This window comes from Salmo salar, chromosome 06 (assembly GCF_965601325.2).
Source record: "Salmo salar chromosome 06, fSalSal1, whole genome shotgun sequence".
Taxonomy (NCBI): Eukaryota; Metazoa; Chordata; class Actinopteri; order Salmoniformes; family Salmonidae; genus Salmo; species Salmo salar.
In genome coordinates, this window is record NC_138296.1 from 39,670,111 (window position 1) to 39,690,151 (window position 20,041).

General features: G+C 42.3%; 1 protein-coding gene across 3 annotated transcripts in view; it reads right to left on the reverse strand.

Moving 5' to 3' along the window:
- LOC106607181 (rho GTPase-activating protein 27) overlaps window positions 1–15,862 on the reverse strand; it is a 46,608-nt gene extending 30,746 nt beyond the window's left edge. For 2 of the 3 annotated variants that reach the window (XM_014203868.3, XM_014203866.3), the window contains exons 1-2: window positions 15,501–15,861; window positions 7,720–8,794 (exon numbers count right to left, since the gene is read on the reverse strand). In XM_014203868.3, coding sequence (XP_014059343.3) covers window positions 7,720–8,703 — 984 coding nt within the window. In that variant the 5' untranslated portion in view covers window positions 8,704–8,794; window positions 15,501–15,861. Of the gene's footprint in view, window positions 1–7,719; window positions 8,795–15,500 lie in introns of all 3 variants that reach the window. The other variant, XM_014203867.3, reaches the window with a different exon arrangement.
- Window positions 15,863–20,041: the final 4,179 nt, after the last annotated feature.

A 20,041-nucleotide genomic window follows, 5' to 3' on the forward strand; every position in this document is an offset into this window, starting at 1 on the left:
GCATCTCTGCATGTCTGTCAGACATATCAGTGTGGATGACGGATCACCACCTCAAGCTGAACCTCGGCAAGACGGAGCTGCTCTTCCTCCCGGGGAAGGACTGCCCGTTCCATGATCTCGCCATCACGGTTGACAACTCCCTTGTGTCCTCCTCCCAGAGTGCTAAGAACCTTGGCGTGATCCTGGACAACACCCTGTCGTTCTCCACTAACATCAAGGCGGTGACCCGATCCTGTAGGTTCATGCTCTACAACATTCGTAGAGTACTACACTGCCTCACACAGGAAGCGGCGCAGGTCCTAATCCAGGCACTTGTCATCTCCCGTCTGGATTACTGCAACTCGCTGTTGGCTGGGCTCCCTGCCTGTGCCATTAAACCCCTACAACTCATCCAGAACGCTGCAGCCAGTCTGGTGTTCAACCTTCCCAAGTTCTCTCACGTCACCCCGCTCCTCCGCTCTCTCCACTGGCTTCCAGTTGAAGCTCGCATCCGCTACAAGACCATGGTGATTGCCTACGGAGCTGTGAAGGGAACGGCACCTCCATACCTTCAGGCTCTGATCAGGCCCTACACCCAAACAAGGGCACTGCGTTCATCCACCTCTGGCCTGCTGGCCCCCCTACCTCTGAGGAAGCACAGTTCCCGCTCAGCCCAGTCAAAACTGTTCGCTGCTCTGGCACCCCAATGGTGGAACAAGCTCCCTCACGACGCCAGGACAGCGGAGTCAATCACCACCTTCCGGAGACACCTGAAACCCCACCTCTTTAAGGAATACCTAGGATAGGATAAAGTAATCCTTCTAACCCCCCCCCCCCCCTTAAAATATTTAGATGCACTATTGTAAAGTGGTTGTTCCACTGGATATCATAAGGTGAATGCACCAATTTGTAAGTCGCTCTGGATAAGAGCGTCTGCTAAATGACTTAAATGTAAAATGTAAATGTAAGACTTTATTTCCAAAATGCTATATCCACCAATTTTTCACATTTGGGTTTTTTCATCAGAAGTGGTTGCTAATGGGTACCTTCATGTGTGTGTAAAATAATACTGTTCTCAGATTTTTTATTAATATATTTTAGATGTGTATGAAAATGTGTTTTTTTGCTAAACATTATACAGTATATCCATTCTTTAGCTGGAATGGAATGTTCGTATCCTGTATATTTGACTGCGATATCTGGTTGTCTCACCTAGCAATCTTAAGATGAGTGCACTTACTGCAAGTCGCTCTGAATAAGCAATGACTAAACAATGTTTGTATATATTGATGTCACAAATGTATCATTTGTGCATTTCTTTATACAAAATGTAGTTATTTGTTATATTTAACTTTGTAAAACCTAGCAGTACTACTTATTTATCTGGGAGTGACGCGGATATATAATATTTAGCAAAAAAATATGATTATTTGTCTCTCTGAAATGAAACCATCAAGTGATAGATTTTAAACAAATACATGTCTGTCATTGAAAAACCCCATGCCATGATTAGATAGTGAAAAAACACACCAATCTCTTTCATAATTTCTTCAAACAATAAAAACTAATTTACCAACATTTCTGAAAATGGATACATAGCGTAAAGTTTTTAACTCATACAGCTTGGGTGGTTTACAATTGTGAGTTGTCAGGTTAAGGGGTGCATACCTTGAATTATTTGGATACAGTCTTTATAAATTATGAATGGATTCTTCCTTATGTAGCTGCTTACAGAAGTTGACCAACTCATTGGCTGTCAAGTTATAAATATAATGTCCACTAATCCAAATGTAATTGAATGATTCCATGCTTCTCAGCCATGATAAATGATAATTTAATTCTACATGTCACCTACAGTTTGGCTTCCATAAAACAAACATTATTATGTATTACTGTAAGTAGAACCTATATCAAGTCACTTGACGAAAAAGGCCACAGAATCAAAAGCCGAAACCTAGAGGTCACACAATGTTTCTTTTGTGTCAAACGCAAAGAGGTGAACAGACACAGAATGTGGCTGAAATCCAATTGATTGTTATTGTGCAGACATGCATAGAGTCCTTTTTAGTGAGTGGCCATGTTTTAAAGACACTTCAGTTTGTTCCTTACTGGAACTCAGGCTTCTGTGTACCTGTTTAAATAAAACAGAAATCAAACTGTGCAGGTGAGAATGAAGCAAATACCTCTAAAATAGTGGAGGCTGCTGAGGGGAGGAAGGCTCATTATAATGGGCAGAATGGAGTGAACAGAATGGTATCAAACACATGGTTTTCATGTGTTTAATACCATTCCATTAACTCCATTCCAGACATTATTAGGAGCCATTCTCCCCTCAGCAGCCTCCACTGCAGTCTAAAAGTATTACTATGTTGACTAAAATGTAACCCAAGGTTACTAATCTTTGTGCAGGTTCAGATATTCCCCAGTAGTCTATAGGCGTGTGGTGACTTGTCTCAGTTCTGCTCAAAATGTATTCAGTGTCAACATGTTTTGTAGCAAGAAGTGTCAAAAGTTGAGTAGTCCATAAAAAGATAAGATATTGAATACATAGGATGGTTACATGTGAATGACTTTACACAGGTAGTAGGCAGGACAAAGAGTGTTACACACATTCAATGGTTAACTTAACACTGGTGCAGCAGGTTAAACATAAAATGCAGATAAAAAAAAAAAATTATCATCAGAGAATTTAAAACAGGCAGGCAATAATGACTCGAAAGTCAAACATTAAACTACTTTTTACTATATTTAAACTATATTAGTACAGCATGAACTTTGAACTTACCCTTGCTCTATCTATCGCATTCTTAGTGTCACCAGATCACGAACTTCTGACATAAATGCCTGTCAATTGTAATCCAAACTCAACAAAACCATGGGACTCCACTTTTGACACCTGAATAAGTTTGTCTCTTTGAGTCTATGAAAGATCTGAAGCCTTTGACCCTCCTCTCTGCACAACATACTTGTGTCTGAGCATTGTAATTGCATGGTTCTTGCATCATAACATATATCCCTCCCCAGTCAGATCCAAGCCTGATAAAGTTCCTTTGGGAGAAGAAGTTCAGGCTTTCTGAGGAAAATGTGTATTTCAAAGTATCTTGCCCCATAAGTGAATGTGTTGTTTGACGTTGTGTCTTTTGTCATGTTGTTTCAAGTGACAACATTAGACTGCGGTGTAATGCATATTATCGCTGCAGTTCATGTAAAGCGGTGATTCAGGATAGCTTATAAGTTATTTAATATCGTGCACCAGGTAGGCATATGTAAACAGTACAAGCATCAATCACCAAAGCTGTTAACTAGTAGAATCAGGTGTGCTCTTGCTGGGTTAAAACAAAAATGTGCACCCATGGGAGGCCCCCAGGAGTGGATTGGGGCAATTCCACGCCAGCAGGAATGGAAAATATTTTGGGTATCTCAGATTGTTCTGGCAATTCTCACATAGTAACTTCATTGGGGGGAAGGATGTTTGACATGCTTTTTACATTTGTATCACAAACCATGTTTTAGAAAATCATGATGAAAGTGGCCATTTTAGGTCCTTTTTAGACCTATACATGCCTCCTGTAAGACCCTATGATCTGTGAACTGTACATGATACAGACAACATCTTGGTGTCATTATCCTCCTATATAGTGTGCTCTAACATATGGAGTATGTCTAGATTCTGAAGTACTATATTCACAAGCATTTACTCAACATTTATTCAACATATACTCTTTAAACACATCCAATTTCCAGAGTGGCTCTCTGCTACTTTTAATGATATGACCCATTTTATAGATAGACACTGACAATATAGGTCATTAACCAACCACAGCAGAGGCCATTCCCTTTGAATCTGTTTTACCATCCACTGTCTTGGTGGTGCTCATAAAATGTATCATAACTTCAGAATTAGCAGAGTCCGCTCTGGAAATGTGATGTATCTGTAGAATATATGTCCTTAAATTGACAAAATCAAAAAGGGTAGTTTTGAGATATTAATATTTTTTATGTTGAATAAATTCATGTGAACATTTTTATTTCAGAATCTAGACATACTCCATATGTTAGAGCACACTATAAAGGAGGATAATGACACCAAGATGTTGTCTGTATCATGTACAGTTCACAGATCATAGGGTCTTACAGGAGGCATGTATAGGTCTAAAAAGGACCTAAAATGGCCACTTTCATCATGATTTTCTAAAAAAATTGTTTGTGATACAAATGTAAAAAGCATGTCAAACATCCTTCCTCTGAAGTTTCTATACGAGATCTGCCACAACGATCTCTTTGCAAGATTACACCCGCTGGTGTGGATTCGCCCACTGAACAACCCTGATCTAGATCCTTCCTAATCCCCCTTGTCTCTCCTATAATTTTCCTATTATCTGACCTAAAAACATGTTCATGCACTTTTTACAGCTCTTTAAATCCCTGTGAATGTGAGTGGTATAACAGGAGAACTTTTAAATTTTCATATGTTTGAAAAGTTGAAAAGCATCCTGGATGGATTCCCCTCTTCCCCTGGAGTCAAACTCACCACTTCCTGCCGCCATGGCTCAAAAAAGCATATTCTCCATTGACGTCACCTCAGCAGTGCCGCCCTGTAACTGACCCTCTTTTCCTTTGTATTCCATTGTTTCCTCTGGCCTCCCTATTTCATTATCTCTGTGGCCAAAGCATTAAACGGACTGGCCATAACCTCATAACTAACGCTAGCAGACAGAACCTCATGTGTTTCTCCTGACTATTGTGTGTGATGTCACTGACAGCAGTGGTCATGCTGATCACCATTGTATTCCTGCTCTTTTTCTTTTGAACACACTTCCTTCACCACTATTGGCAATTGAGGAGTCAAAGATTCAATAACGAACTATAGATATAGTCTCCTGAGAAGTTGAACTTGTTCAACGAATCAGTTGACTGCAACTTTCAGTGAAATAGTCAAGTTACCAGACAGAAATACGATAAACAAATCTCTTCCTGAAGTTTTAACTTGAATATTTAATTGCATTCGTCACATGCTTCGTAAACAACAGGTTTAGACTAACAGTGAAATGCTTACTTACGGGCCCTTCCCAACAATGCAGAGAGAAAGAAAATAGAGAAATAATAGAAAAGTAAAACACTTAATAAGAAAAGTAATAATAAATACATAATGAGTAACAATAACTTGCCTATATACACAGGGTGCCAGTATCGAGCTGTCGGAAGCTTCATGAAATGGGTTTCCATGGCCGAGAAGCCTAAGATCACCATGCGCAATGCCAACCATCGGCTGGAGTGGTGTAAAGGTCGCCGTCATTGGACTCTGGAGGAGTGGACACGCGTTCTCTGGAGTGATGAATCGTGTTTCACCATCTGGCAGTCTAACGGACAAATCTGGGTTTGGTGGATGCCAGGAGAACGCTACCTGCCCCAATGCATAGTGCCAACTGTAAAGGTTGGTGGAATAATGGTCTGGGGCTAGGCCCCTTAGCTCCATGGTTTGGGCTAGGCCCCTTAGCTCCAGTGAAGGGAAATCTTAACGATACAGCAATCCATGACATTCTAGATGATTCAGGGCTTCCAACTTTGTGGCAACAGTTTGGGGGAGGCCCTTTCCTGTTTCAACATGAAAATTCCCCCGTGCACAATGCGAGGTCCATACAGAAATGGTGTGTCGAGATCGGTGTGGAAGAACTTGACTGGCCTACACAGAGCCCTGACCTCAACCCCATCAAACACTTTTGGGATGTATTGGAACACTGACTGCGAGCCAGGCCTAATCAGTGCCCGACCTCACTAATGCTCTTGTAGCTGAATGGAAGCAAGTCCCTGCATCAATATTCCATCATCATCTAGTGAAAAGTGTTACCAGAAGAGTGGAGGCTGTTATAGCAGCAAAGGGGGGACCAACCACATATTATTGCTCATCATTTTGGAATGAGTTACCACATACTTTTGGTCATGTATTGTGTGTACATATATCTAGGAATATTATGCTCGATAAAAACGGTAGTAGCAGCGCATGTGATGAGACAAAAAGTTTGTGCAAAAAGGGTCAATACGGATAGTCCGGATAGCTATTTGGTTAACTATTTAACTTCTTATGGATGGTGGCAGTATTGAGTAGCTTGGATGACTGACGTGCCCAGAGTAAACTGCCTGCTACTCACTCCCAGAAACTAAGATATGCATATTATTAGTAGATTTGGATAGAAAACACTCTGAAGTTTCTAAAACTGTTTGAATGATGTCTGTGAGTATAACAGAACTCATATGGCAGGCAAAAACCTGAGAAAAAATCCAAACAGGAAGTGGTTTGTAGTTTTTCAATCAATTGCCTATCCAAACTACAGTGTCTGTGGGGTCATTTTGCACATCCTAAGGCTTCCACTAGATGTCAACAGTCTTTAGAACCTTGTTTGAGGCTTCTACTGTGAAGTGGGGATGAATAAGAGCTCCTGGAGTCAGAACACTGCCAGCAGGGCATGAGACTCAGCCATGCACGCTCACGTGAGAGGTAGCTCAGTTCCATTGCATTTCTGAAGAGAAAGGATTTCTCCGGTTGAAACTTTATTGCAGATTTATGATAAAAACATCCTAAAGATTGATTCTATACATCGTTTGACGTTTCTACAAACTGTAATGGGATTTTTCGAGTTTTTGTCTGACCTCCGCGTCGTGAATTTGGATTTGTGAACTGAAGGCGCGAACAAAAATGAGTATTTGGACATAAAGGATGGACTTTATCGAACAAAACAAACATTTATTGTTGAACTGGGATTCCTGGGAGTGCATTCTGATGAAGACCATCAAAGGTAAGTGAATATTTATAATGCTATTTCTGACTATTGTTGATTCCAACATGGCGGATATATTGTATGGCATGTTTTTGTGTCTGAGCGCCGTACTCAGATTATTGCTTTTTCGGTAAAGCTTTTTTTAAATCTGACACAGCGGTTGCATTAAGGAGAAGTTTATCTAAAGTTCCATGTATAACAACTGTATTTTCATCAACATTTATGATGAGTATTTCTGTAAATTGATGTGGCTCTCTGCAAAATCACAAGATGTTTTGGAGGCAAAAGATTACTGAACCTTGATTTCCTCAACAACATTTAGTTGCAGACAGTGCCTCCCTGTGGTATCTTAAGCAATGGAGGAAAGAAAATGTCCACCATCTGTGAACAGGTTCTTCAGCACCCTGCTCTCAGTGTTAATTGTCTGACTTGATATGCTATTCCAACTATTTGCTTGGTCTCTGTAATTGCTATGTACAAAGCCAGTGAGTGTCTGTCTATCTGCCTGCCTTGCTGTTTTGGTCAATGGACAACTCCCACAACCTTCCTCCCATTCTTACTTCCTTAAGACAGATGGTACGGAGTAACTGCCACAAAAGGAGGTCAAATTGTTCCTTACCATGTTTGACCGTTGGGGCCTCACAATATTAAAACATGATCTCTTCTAAACAATGTATTCATAAAACAGCTGCATTTTACCAGACAGACTAATCCAACATGTATCCTATAATAACTAGCCACTTCCTATGGAAGGGCCTCCCAGATATTAAACTTCATGGGATACTATTACTCTATGAACTGTAAAAGGCCTCGTAAAGGCCCCATGTAATGAAGGGCCTCACCTTTAATCAACAGTCATCCCTTCATAGGCACATACATAGTGTGAGGGAAAGACTGTGGCCCCAATGTGATCAAAAAGGCAAATCGCCCTGCAGGTTCACTACTTTACAGATAATACTTTTACCTGTGTCTGTGTTGGAGATGGAGAAGTGGGAGCGATAACAGGTTTAGGTTCAGCCACAGCAGCAGGTCTCACAGTCGGGGTCTTCTCTACTATTATAGGGGACTCATCCAGCTTCAGGTCCAATATGGATTCATAAATATTCTCAGAGTCCTCCTTTGATTCGTCCTCAGGCTCCACACTAGATTTATCCTTTTCTCCCTCCTCCAGCTCCAGAGGACATTCCGGCTCTTTCAGAGGTTGCTGATGGGGAATCCCGCCACCGGTGACCTTGGCATCAGGAATGATGGACGTCTCCACTGGGATGGCCTGGGAGGGCCGGTGGAGGGGGTCAGCTGGGCTGAAGCTGGGGGCTTGGGGGTTCAGGGAGAGAGGCTCCTCCACCAACAGGGAGGAGCCGAAGAGCACACCGGAACTCCGGCTTAATTGCTTCTTGTGTTTGGCACTATTGCTGGCTTGAGACGAGGGGACTGTTAAGGGAACCTCAAGGGCAACGTAGGAGTGAAGGCCCGGCAGCGAGTTGTTCAGCCCGCCGTGCTTCAACACCCCGGGAGACGGGTCGTGGAATTCTAAGGGTACGCCAAATGTGGACATGCGGTGCTCAGTCTTCTGATGTCTCTTCGGGGAGCGGAGGCGGATAGTCACCTCATCTCCCGCCCTCGTTTCTTCCCGGTCTGGTATGGAGTGCTTTGGGACTGGCACTGGCACCGGCGCAGGAACCGGAATTGGGACCAAATCAGGACTGGGTGGGTCAGCAAAGTCCAGCGGGGATGGGAACTCTGCGGGGAGCTCCTTGACGTATTTAGCAGGTATATAGAAGGGCCTTGCTTGCTCGTTCTTCCTCACGTGCCACCAGTGGTCGTTGGTCTTGGCCAGCAGGATGTAGCGTTCGTTGGGCTTGATGGACACCAGGACCCCGTCGCGGCCCATGTACTCGTACTCAAACTCTACCAGCACCAGCCCCATGTTGCACACCAAGGAGGACATTGTGGCAGCGTGGTGGCCGTGGCAGTGTCCGTTGTGGCCACCCACCCCCTCCCTTTCCACCAAGGACGGTCAAGGCTCCACTGCAGCCCTCCTAAAGGGAACAAAAAAATATAAAAATTGGTTCACTACATTACTCATACTTTACAAAGGTTTTGCATTACCTTACTGTTCTTGTAAATATACAGTATGTTCTGTACATATACTGTACATCTTCACGTTTTTAAATATACATATTGCAGTACACATGATCTTGTCACTATCAAATGCTAGTATATAAGTATATCTGTACTTGGGAATGTGTACATTAGGTCATTCCAGTTGAAGCACCAACACTACAAAATATGTGTTCAGCAAACACGGCAGATCCCTCGATGGCCACGACCCACGCCCATTGTCAACAGATACTGTTTAACTTCAAAGATACCCAGCTGCCAAGTGGTCAAACACACACTACCAGTAGATATACAGTGAGGGGAAAAAGTATTTGATCCCCTGCTGATTTTGTACGTTTGCCCACTGACAAAGAAATGATCAGTCTATAATTTTAATGGTATGTTTATTTGAACAGTGAGAGACAGAATAACAACACAAAAATCCAGAAAAACGCATCTCAAAAATGTTATAAATTGATTTGCATTTTAATGAGGGAAAGAAGTATTTGGCCCCTCTGCAAAACATGACTTAGTACTTGGTGGCAAAACCCTTGTTGGCAATCACAGAGGTCAGACGTTTCTTGTAGTTGGCCACCAGGTTTGCACACATCTCTGGAGGGATTTTGTCCCACTCCTCTTTGCAGATCTTCTCCAAGTCATTAAGGTTTCGAGGCTGACGTCTGGCAACTCGAACCTTCAGCTCCCTCTACAGATTTTCTATGGGATTAAGATCTGGAGACTGGCTAGGCCACTCCAGGACCTTAATGTGCTTCTTCTTGAGCCACTCCTTTGTTGCCTTGGCCGTGTGTTTTGGGTCATTGTCATGCTGGAATACCCATCCACGACCCATTTTCAATGCCCTGGCTGAGGGAAGGAGGTTCTCACCCAAGCTTTGACAGTACATGGCCCCGTCCATCGTCCCTTTGATGCGGTAAAGTTGTCCTGTCCCCTTAGCAGAAAAACACCCCCAAAGCATAATGTTGCCACCTCCATGTTTGACGGTGGGGATGGTGTTCTTGGGGTCATAGGCAGCATTCCTCCTCCTCCAAACACGGCGAGTTGAGTTGATGCCAAAGAGCTCCATTTTGGTCTCATCTGACCACAACACTTTCACCCAGTTGTCCTCTGAATCATTCAGATATTCATTGGCAAACTTCAGACGGGCCTGTATATGTGCTTTCTTGAGCAGGGGGACCTTGTGGGCGAGGCAGAATTTCAGTCCTTCACGGCGCAGTGTGTTACCAATTGTTTTCTTGGTGACTATGGTCCCAGCTGCCTTGAGACCATTGACAAGATCCTCCCGTGTAGTTCTGGGCTGATTCCTCACCATTCGCAAGATCATTGCAACTCCACAAGGTGAGATCTTGCATGGAGCCCCAGGCCGAGAGAGATTTACAGTTATTTTGTGTTTCTTCCATTTGCGAATAATTGCACCAACTGTTGTCACCTTCTCACCAAGCTGCTTGGCGATGGTCATGTAGCCCATTCCAGCCTTGTGTAGGTCTACAATCTTGTCCCTGACATCCTTGGAGAGCTCTTTGGTCTTGGCCATGGTGGAGAGTTTGGAATCTGATTGATTGATTGCTTCTGTGGACAGGTGTCTTTTATACAGGTAACAAGCTGAGATTAGGAGCCCTCCCTTTAAGAGTGTGCTCCTAATCTCAGCTCGTTACCTGTATAAAAGACACCTGTGAGCCAGAAATCTTTCTGATTGAGAGGGGGTCAAATACTTATTTCCCTCATTAAAATGCCAATCAATTTATAACATTTTTGACATGCGTTTTTCTGGATTTTTTTGTTGTTATTCTGTCTCTCACTGTTCAAATAAACCTACCATTAAAATTATAGACTGATCATTTCTTTGTCAGTGGGCAAACGTACAAAATCAGCAGGGGATCAAATACTTTTTTCCCCTCACTGTAATAGTCAACCCCCTATAGCTCTATATCATGACAGCACATAGATCACTGCTTGTGACACATCTGGACTTCTGTCAATCCAGCAAATGTGGAAATGACATGTCATGATAATGCTGTTGTCCATTTAGAAGTTTCCTATAAGTCCTTTAAGGAAGTTGGTTGGAATGCATTTGATTTGGTTGATATGCATATCCATTTTAGGGCTTAAAATGTACTGTTTTAAGCACTAAAATGGACAAGTGTTATGTCATGAAAAAAGCAGAACATGTCATATGTTCCCTTTTAGCTTTCCTAAATGATTGTTCTGACAATGCATGTCACCAGATTGCGTTAGCCTGTTAAGCTAAACCCTAGGTATTATCTTGGGGAGCCAATGCAAGTATTCAGGTCTCTGGCAAGGTTACTCATCACACAAGTGTAGTCACCTCTTGTTGCACTAACTAACTAGTCTGGTAGAGTATGATGTTATTTGGTAGAGTATGATATTTTCATGGTGTTGGTCATTGTAAATATTACAGATTTTCCCTGATTGGTGAAAAATCACAGCACCGGAAGCCTTTCCTAAGCTTTAAACATCCTATAAATACCCTTTGTCTCTCCTCTCCTCTGCGTGTTTGTTTGTCCCAGTCAATCATTTGGCTAACCCTTATTTTTAGGACTTTAATGAATGTCTGCATTGCTTGATTTGCGAGTGTGACAGTTTAGTGGTAGTTCCTTCCTCTCTTTAGGTTGGCTGGGATGGGGCGTACACAAAGAGAGAAGCAGGAAAAAGTAGTGTTATTCTCAGCAACATGCCAAAATATATCATAACACCAACCAGTCCGTGGCGGGCCAGACATCATGAAACATGATGTGCTTGCAATGGAAGTCGTTCCTCATCACAGATCTGGGAGCAGTATATCCTACACTAATACCCTAGTACTAACTGTAATCCTTAGGGCTCAAAACTGACCTTAGAACAGCTTAAACGTCACATGCATGCACATACAATGCACACACACACACACACATGTGCGTTAACAGACCTCACACACAATAGGAAAATTCCATGTCCATTGTGACATCATAGCCTGTTTTGGTCTTGTTTAAGAGTAGCTTACCGTGACGTGTCAAAGTGAGAACGAGTTGACCTCTCTCCGCAATGCCAATTTAGAGCAGTCAAAACATGTCGTCATAGAAACCAAGTGACCCCTCTTTCTCTCACATCTTGAGAATATCACACAGACACACACCCACAAACATATATGTCTCTCTTATCTCAGACCACACCGCTAAACCACACACTGTCTACCACTCAAGGAAACACAACTCTATTTAACCTAAGGGAAAAGGTGGTATTTGCCTATTTCAACACTGAAAATGAAAATACATTGCATTTGTATGCTTGTTCTATGTTTTTATGTCAGTATTCTCAATTGCAGGTAGATTGAATGGCTTTCTTCATTATTACTAATGACTAACACTCTACATACTGCTTGCCATTGTGTGCAGGCCCAAATACCAGTAGTCAAACATAATGACAGTGTATTTTAACACTACATAGCATACAGCATGTTCTTGTACAGGTGTCTCCTCTCAATACATTTGTCTTATGCACCAACTTCTCTTAGAGCAATTCCCATAGACCAGTAGAACAGCGCACGGAGCACGTCTGCTAATGCTACAACGTGTCTGGCTTGTATTTCTGGTCTAACCTGATTCTACTACGTGATCAGATGTGCTCCCTGCTTGGGTAATTAACCAGTGACGAAGGACTGACAATCAAAAATAACTCTGGGGAGGGAGAGGGAATGAGGCAGGGCTAGTCATGTGATATATCCTTTCTGTGTCTGTCGCTGCAGTGGTAGGAAAGAGAGATGAGAGAATTTAGAGAAAGAGGGTTTAGAGATAAAGAGAGAGAGAGGGGAGAAAGATAGAGAAGGGGAAAAGAGAAAAAAATAATTGGCCGGCTATTCCCTTTATCCCTCTCTACTTTGTTTACACTGTAAACACTGGCCCCTTCCAGCTCCACCACTGCATAGAACCTGTAAGCCACTCCCATCATTCACTCCAACCTAACAACAAAACTGGCTAACAGACTGGATGACATATTAGATGGGCCTCCAGTGCAAGGCAGTGCATTTCAATTGAATAACCTACACCATTCCATAGTCATTTTTAGACTTTGGGGATGTTTTGTGGGTTATCTGTTCAGAGTCAGACCTACATCTGTAGCAGCCGAGCCATCCTCCCTATATCGCTGACAACCTGCTCCAGCATGCCCGAATAGCAGAGTGGGTCCTCTGCAGAGGGCAGAACCACCACAGCCTGAGAGAGCAGAGGGTGGAGATGGAGAGAGCGGAACAGCCCAGCCTCTGCTTCTACACTGAACAGAGGGAGGGAGTTGGCCCACCGGAATGGCAATCCTGTGGTTTACCAAAGGAACAGAAACCCAAGAAGGGAGCGCCTAGCCCGGCTCCAGAGATAAAGCCACACAAACTCTCAGTGCCAAGCTCACTGCTCATGTATCCATATCTCATAACATGACATAACAAATAGGGCTTTGTGAAAATGCTGAGTTTCATAGGATTGAACTAGGGCGCTTCTAGTAGAGAAAAATAACCTGTTTGACGACTTGATAACATTTCAGTGACTCCCTCCCTCTGGGAAAGAACAGAAAGGGAGAAGAATGATCGATATGCTCAATGCAGTGATTCATCATGTCAGTGCAAGTCAGAAAAGAGTGCCCATCCCAGCAAACTTTTTCTGGGTCTCAAAACGTTTCTAAAATGTTTTCAGAACAGATTCTGTACATTGTTCTTGCCTTTCACTGTACCGTTTCACACACATGCATATATTTCTTACAATGCACAATGTTTTCATAACTTTATCAAGTGTGATTGTAGACTTTTTGTTTTTAGAAAGAGTCTGTTGTAGCATTAATGTCTTAACACTTGCTCAGAACTCAAAATAACAAATACAATATCTAACACTCACCCAACATCCTTGCTGGGTTGGTGTCTATGCTGTTGAGGAACACCCTCCAACTCAAAAAGGCTGATGAAAAGAGAGAACAATTGGAGGAGGCAGATCCCATTCAGCCTGTGTTTAAATACGGAAACCTCTCTTTTTCCTCTGGTTGGGCTCCCTTTGACCTCACTCAGTGTCTCTGGTTCCTGGCAGGATGTCCAGGATGGAAAAGAGTAAGGCTGCACTGCTTAGCTTACCACTGCAAATATGGGACACCTCTGAACTGTGGCACTCCACACTCCCAGGCCTCGACACTAAACCTTGTTCCACATTTAGAACTGCTCTCTATTCTCTGATTTTGTTAACATTTCAAATAAGGCTATGCTGAGCTCAAGGCAGAACAATGGCACATAATCTTAGAGCTTTAAAGATTCAGGAGAAAAGCAGTGACGGTGGTTAATACAACCACATTAACCAGGTAGCCTAGTGGTTAGAACGTTGGGCCAGTAACCGAAAGGTTGCTAGATTGAATCCCCGAGCTGACAAGGTAAAAAATGGTTGTTCTGCCCCTGAACAAGGCAGTTAACCCACTGTTCCCCGGTAGGCCATTATTGTAAATAAGAATTTGTTCTTAACTGACTTGACTAGTTAAATAAAAGTAGTCACATAACCAATGGTTCATTTCTGCCATTCAAAAATTCACCAAAACACCTGACTAAGGTGATGTTGGTGTGGGTGTTTGTGAGACAGAGAAGTATCTCAGTAGGAGGGAGGGGGGACTTGCTGGAATGTGTCCTGTACAGATGTAGGATCTTTATTTCATCTATACTGTTGCAGAAAATTATTCCTGCAGCAACAGGACTTGAAAGTTTAGTCCATAAAGTTGCTTGATCGGTGGTTATGGTATTAGCTGGCCAAAAGTAGGCTACATGAAAAGTCTAATACTGTTAAAACAACCTTATGTGAGAGTGTGTGTTTACAGTGAATGTATGTAAAGCTCATCTGCATTTCCTGCGGTGCAGGAACACTCTCAGCAACAAAAAAGGGATCTAATTAAGATCCTACACCTGTATGTGTATAACCGAGCCCACGGCACTACCCTTTTTCCCTCCACACCCACCCCAACCAGGCAGGGGAAGGAATGTAGTGTGAGCACTCCAGGGACACATACACTCAATATGTTCCTGTCTTGTAAACACACCCAACAACACACTCAACCACACACTCAAAACAGAGGAATATAAAGGGACACCCATACTATCTCTGAATGTATGGCTGTCATAAAAATCAAATGCTGAGATTAGCCACAGAAAGCTATGGAAAATTAAACCTGAAGGTGAAGGTTTAGATATGAATATGAATCATGACCACTGGGGTGTTGACCAAACACCACAAGATCATTCTCAGAGATCAACATGTGACACAATCGTCATTTTCCCGAGTGATTCGCATGTGACAGAATCACAACAACATCCATGGTGAACTTTCACCCTTTCACTAAGTATGAGATTGGTCAAACACAGACAACGACAGCCAAACAGCAGCCACACACTGGGCATCTAACGTTAAACATGTGTTGCTTTCATACATTCGAATTAGAGCCCTCGCCCCTGGCTTGTTAAAAAAAGCTCCCACTTCCCTACAGAACCATCAAACGACATTTCTGCCGTAGCAAAAAAAAAGCAAAGCATACACTTCTGAGTAACAAGGTATGATAAGGTACAACAATCACCACATAAATAAGTTGTCTATTAAAAGGTTTTTGCAGAAAATGTACCTGGAGCAAGAGGACAGCAGAATCATCCTATAGCCTGTGTTCCCAGCTCCCACGGTTTCTTCAGCAGAGTCCCAGATCTCACTAACAGGTAGTTCTGTTCTGTCTTTCGCTCTTTTCTTCTCACTGATCCCCCCTGCCCTCTCCTTCTTCTTCCTCTGGCCGGCCTCCACTCCCCTCCTCCGCTTTCTGTCTTTTCACCTGGGGCTGAAAGGTTCCAGATCTGGTTGGAGGAGCTCTGGGCAGTGTGTGTGTGTGTGTGTGTGTGTGTGTGTGTGTGTGTGTGTGTGTGAGAGAGAGAGAATGTGTGTGTGAGGGAGAGTACTCTTTGTGTGTGTGCCGGTCGCAGCTTGCCTGCCTCTGCTGTCTGCATTCATTTCCTGTTCTAGCGCGCACATCCCCGCTTCAGAGAATTGAGAGGCAGAGCGACAGGAAGAAAGAGTGAGAGAGAGAGAGAGAGAGAGAGAGAGAGAGAGAGAGAGAGAGAGAGAGAGAGAGAGAAAACAAACACCATTGTAAAGACAACCCATATTTATGTTCATTTATTTTCCCTTTGGTACTTTAACTATTTGCACGTCGTTAAAACACTGTATATAGACATAATATAACATTTGAAATGTCTTAATTCTTTTGGAACTTCTGTGAGTGTAAGGTTTACTGTTAATTTGTATTGTTTAATTCACTTTTGTTTATTATCTACTTCACTTGCTCTGGCAATGTTAACATATGTTTCTCATACCAATAAAGCCCTTAAATTGAATTGAAATTTAATTTAATTTGAGAGAGAGAGAGAGAGGGAGAGAGAGAGAGAAAACTAGGTGGGGGTCTATGTGTGGGCATTATGAGGGCAGCTAGCCTCTCATTCACAGGTATTTGAAATATTCTGATTGAATAGATAGAGAAAGCCATATGACTGGCTGCAATGAGCTATTATCGACAACAGCATTTAAATGATTGAAAAATGGCAAAGTTGATTTGGTAAAAATGATTTGAGGATGTAGAGAAAAGGGAGGTAGTTGTCTTTATACAGTTGTAGATTGAGTGCTAAAAATCATTAAACAACAGATTTTGTCTATCCAATAAGTTTTATAATGATAAATAAATAATAATTAAATTCTGTGTCAGTTGGCAAAACAGAAATGCCCCTTTAAATGCCCTATTTTATCCTAGGGGAAACATTAATTTAGTGTGTGAGCCTAATAAAGTGATTTAGGTTATAAGTGAACACATAATATAGCCAACTTAGTTTTTTTCCTGTGGGAGGCAGCAAAAATCATGTCAAAAATGATTCTGCATCATACATTTACATTTTAGCAGACGCTCTTATCCAGAGCGACTTACAGTAGTGAATGCATACATTTCTTTCTCCGTACTGGTCCCCCGTGGGAATCGAACCCACAACCCTGGCGTTGCAAACACCATGCTCTACCAACTGAGCCACACAGGACTGAGTTTGCATTGTGTGCATAGCTGCAGGAAGTAAGGGTAATGAGGGTGCTGCAGCACCCCTTGAATTGAAAAAATATATAAAATGATGTGTGTGTGTGTGTGTGTGTGTGTGTGTGTGTGTGTGTGTGTGTGTGTGTGTGTGTGTGTGTGTGTGTATATATATATATATTTATGGTTGTGTGACATCAGACTAGGCAGTGTAGTAAGACACATGACTCTGGCTTGATGACTGGGATGCCCATCAAAAATGGAATTTGTGGAATTTATTGGGTTTAGCTGTCTAACTGTTATTAAGAAACACAGTGAGGACAGAGCAGGTATATTTTTCCACAGTTTCACAACTGCTAGGTTTAACACATAAATATGCCAACTTTGATTAATTATTTCTCAATTATGCTTTTAGATACTAGTGTCAAATATGTCAACAATCCTTCCTCCAAAGGACTATTCTATGGATTACATTTCGTGAAACTCACCAAAATATTTGTTTCTCTGGGTTTTGTGAGGAATCACTATTTCACCCTAGCCAAAACCTTCCTCCGAGGTAACATCATCCACTCCCTCCATGTCTCCCTCCTACATGATGTCTTCAACATCCTCACTCCTTTGCTACTGTTAGACTATTCCTCCAACTCCACTATCTTTTTCCTCCTCTCACACAGACCACATCCTTCTTCTTCCTATCAACACCTGCTATAATTATCATCCCTCTCACAAAGATAAAATCCTTGCATGAAATGGCTTCAAAGATAAGCATGCAATATCGCTTTTGCTCATAATATAGATACTTTTTGATGGCAAGTGTCTAATGAATTGTGCGCCTTATGTCTACAGTAGCTCTGTTCTGTTGAATTTTGTTCTCAACAAAGATAAGCTTCGCCTTTTCCCGTCTGTCTTCACCAATGATGCACACTACATGACTAAAAGTATGTGTACACCTGCTCATCGACACATCACATTCCAAAATCATGGGAATTAATATGGATTTGGTACCCCCTTTGCTGCTATTACAACCTCCGCTTTTCTGAGAAGGCTTTCCCTTATATGTTGGAACATTCCTGCAGGGACTTGATTCCATTCAGCCACAAGAGAATTAGTGAGGTAGGGCACTGATGTTGGGCGATTAGGCCTGGCTCGCAGTCGGCGTTCCAATTCATCCCAAAGGTGTTCAATGGGGTTGAGGTCATGGCTCTGTGCAGGCCAGTCAAGTTCTTCCATACCGATCTCGACAAACCATTTCTGTATGGACCTCGCTTTGTGCACAGAGGCATTGTCATGATGAAACAGGAAAGGGCCTTCCCCAAACTTTACAGTTGGCACTATGCATTGGGGCAGGTAGCGTTCTCCTGGCATCCACCAAACCCAGATTCGTCTGTTGGACTGCCAGATGGTGAAGCATGATTCATCACTCCAGAGAACACATTTCCACTGCTCCAGAGTCCAATCAAATCAAATTGTATTTGTCACATGCGCTGAATAAACATGCATTACTCGAGGTCTGACAGCACTGCAACTTTTTTGTTATTTTGACCAGTTGTCAGTTTCTGCCTGTTTGGCCCTGTCCGGGGGTATCATCGGATGGGGCCACAGTGTCTTCTGATCCCTCCTGTCTCAGCCTCCAGTATTTATGCTGCAGTAGTTTATGTGTCGGGGGGGCTAGGGTCAGTCTGTTACATCTGGAGTATTTCTCTTGTCTTATCCGGTGTCCTGTGTGAATTTAAATATGCTCTCTCTAATTCTCTCTTTCTCTCTTTCTGTCTTTCTCTCGGAGGACCTGAGCCCTAGGACCATGCCTCAGGACTACCTGGTATGATGACTCCTTGCTGTCCCCAGTCCACCTGGCCGTGCTGCTGCTCCAGTCTCAACTGCTCTGCCTGCGGCTATGGAACCCTGACCTGTTCACCGGACGTGCTTGTTGCACCCTCGACAACTACTATGATTATTATTATTTGACCATGCTGGTCATTTATGAACATTTTAACATCTTGACCATGTTCTGTTATAATATCCACCCTGCACAGCCAGAAGAGGACTGGCCACCCCTCATAGCCTGGTTCCTCTCTAGGTTTCTTCCTAGGTTTTTGGCCTTTCTAGGGAGTTTTTCCTAGGGAGTTTTTCCTAGCCACTGTGCTTCTTTCACATGCATTGCTTGCTGTTTGGGGGTTTAGGCTGGGTTTCTGTACAGCACTTTGAGATATCAGCTGATGTACGAAGGGCTATATAAATAAATTTGATTTGATTTGATTTGAAATAAATGCTCTAAAGTACATTTTTTTTTTATTTGGAATTTGGGAGAAATGTTGTCAGTAGTTTATAGAATAAAACAAAAATGTTAATTTTACCCAAACACATACCTATAAATAGTAAAACCAGAGAAACTGTTAATTTTGCACTGGTCTCTTAATTATTTTCAAGAGCAGTATATAGTGTATATACACCCTGGATTGCTAATTCTATGTATTGGCCATTGAGAGGCTTTGAAGCCATATTGGCACTTACTAGTAGGCACAGTCCTCCAGGAATGAATGGAATTCTACAGTATTTCAATTAATGACAAAATTGCTTTTATTTAAGTATTTACATGTTTTCAAGTAAAATGTTTTTTTAATATATATTTTTTTATGTTTAGCTCACTTAATGTAATTTAAAAGTAAGCATTAAGGTGTCTGTAATATGTGTCTGTAAAATGTCAAAAACGAATGTAGATATCAACATATGCTTTTATATAGCTCCCCAAAATATTATTTTTTACAATTGAGGAGTACCAAGGTGGCTTCAATACAGCGTCCCCTGTCAGTCACCCAGGGTTTATACACACACTTCACTCACCTCATTTTTTCTTTACTGTTTTCAGTGTTCCACGTGTGACCCCTGCCATTCATGACTGGACAATTAGTAAATAATTGCACATGAAGTTGCACAATGTTTAGTTTGTTTCAATTTTGAACGCAGAGACGCTCTGGTAGTTGTTTATGACCGCCACCTGTAGGCTGTTGTCGCCAACACCAGAGGGCGATATAGGCTTAATCGACCGGACGTGAAATATCTGGTATGTCTGCGGAACTTTATATCCCATGATTCCTTTTTTCGTCTTC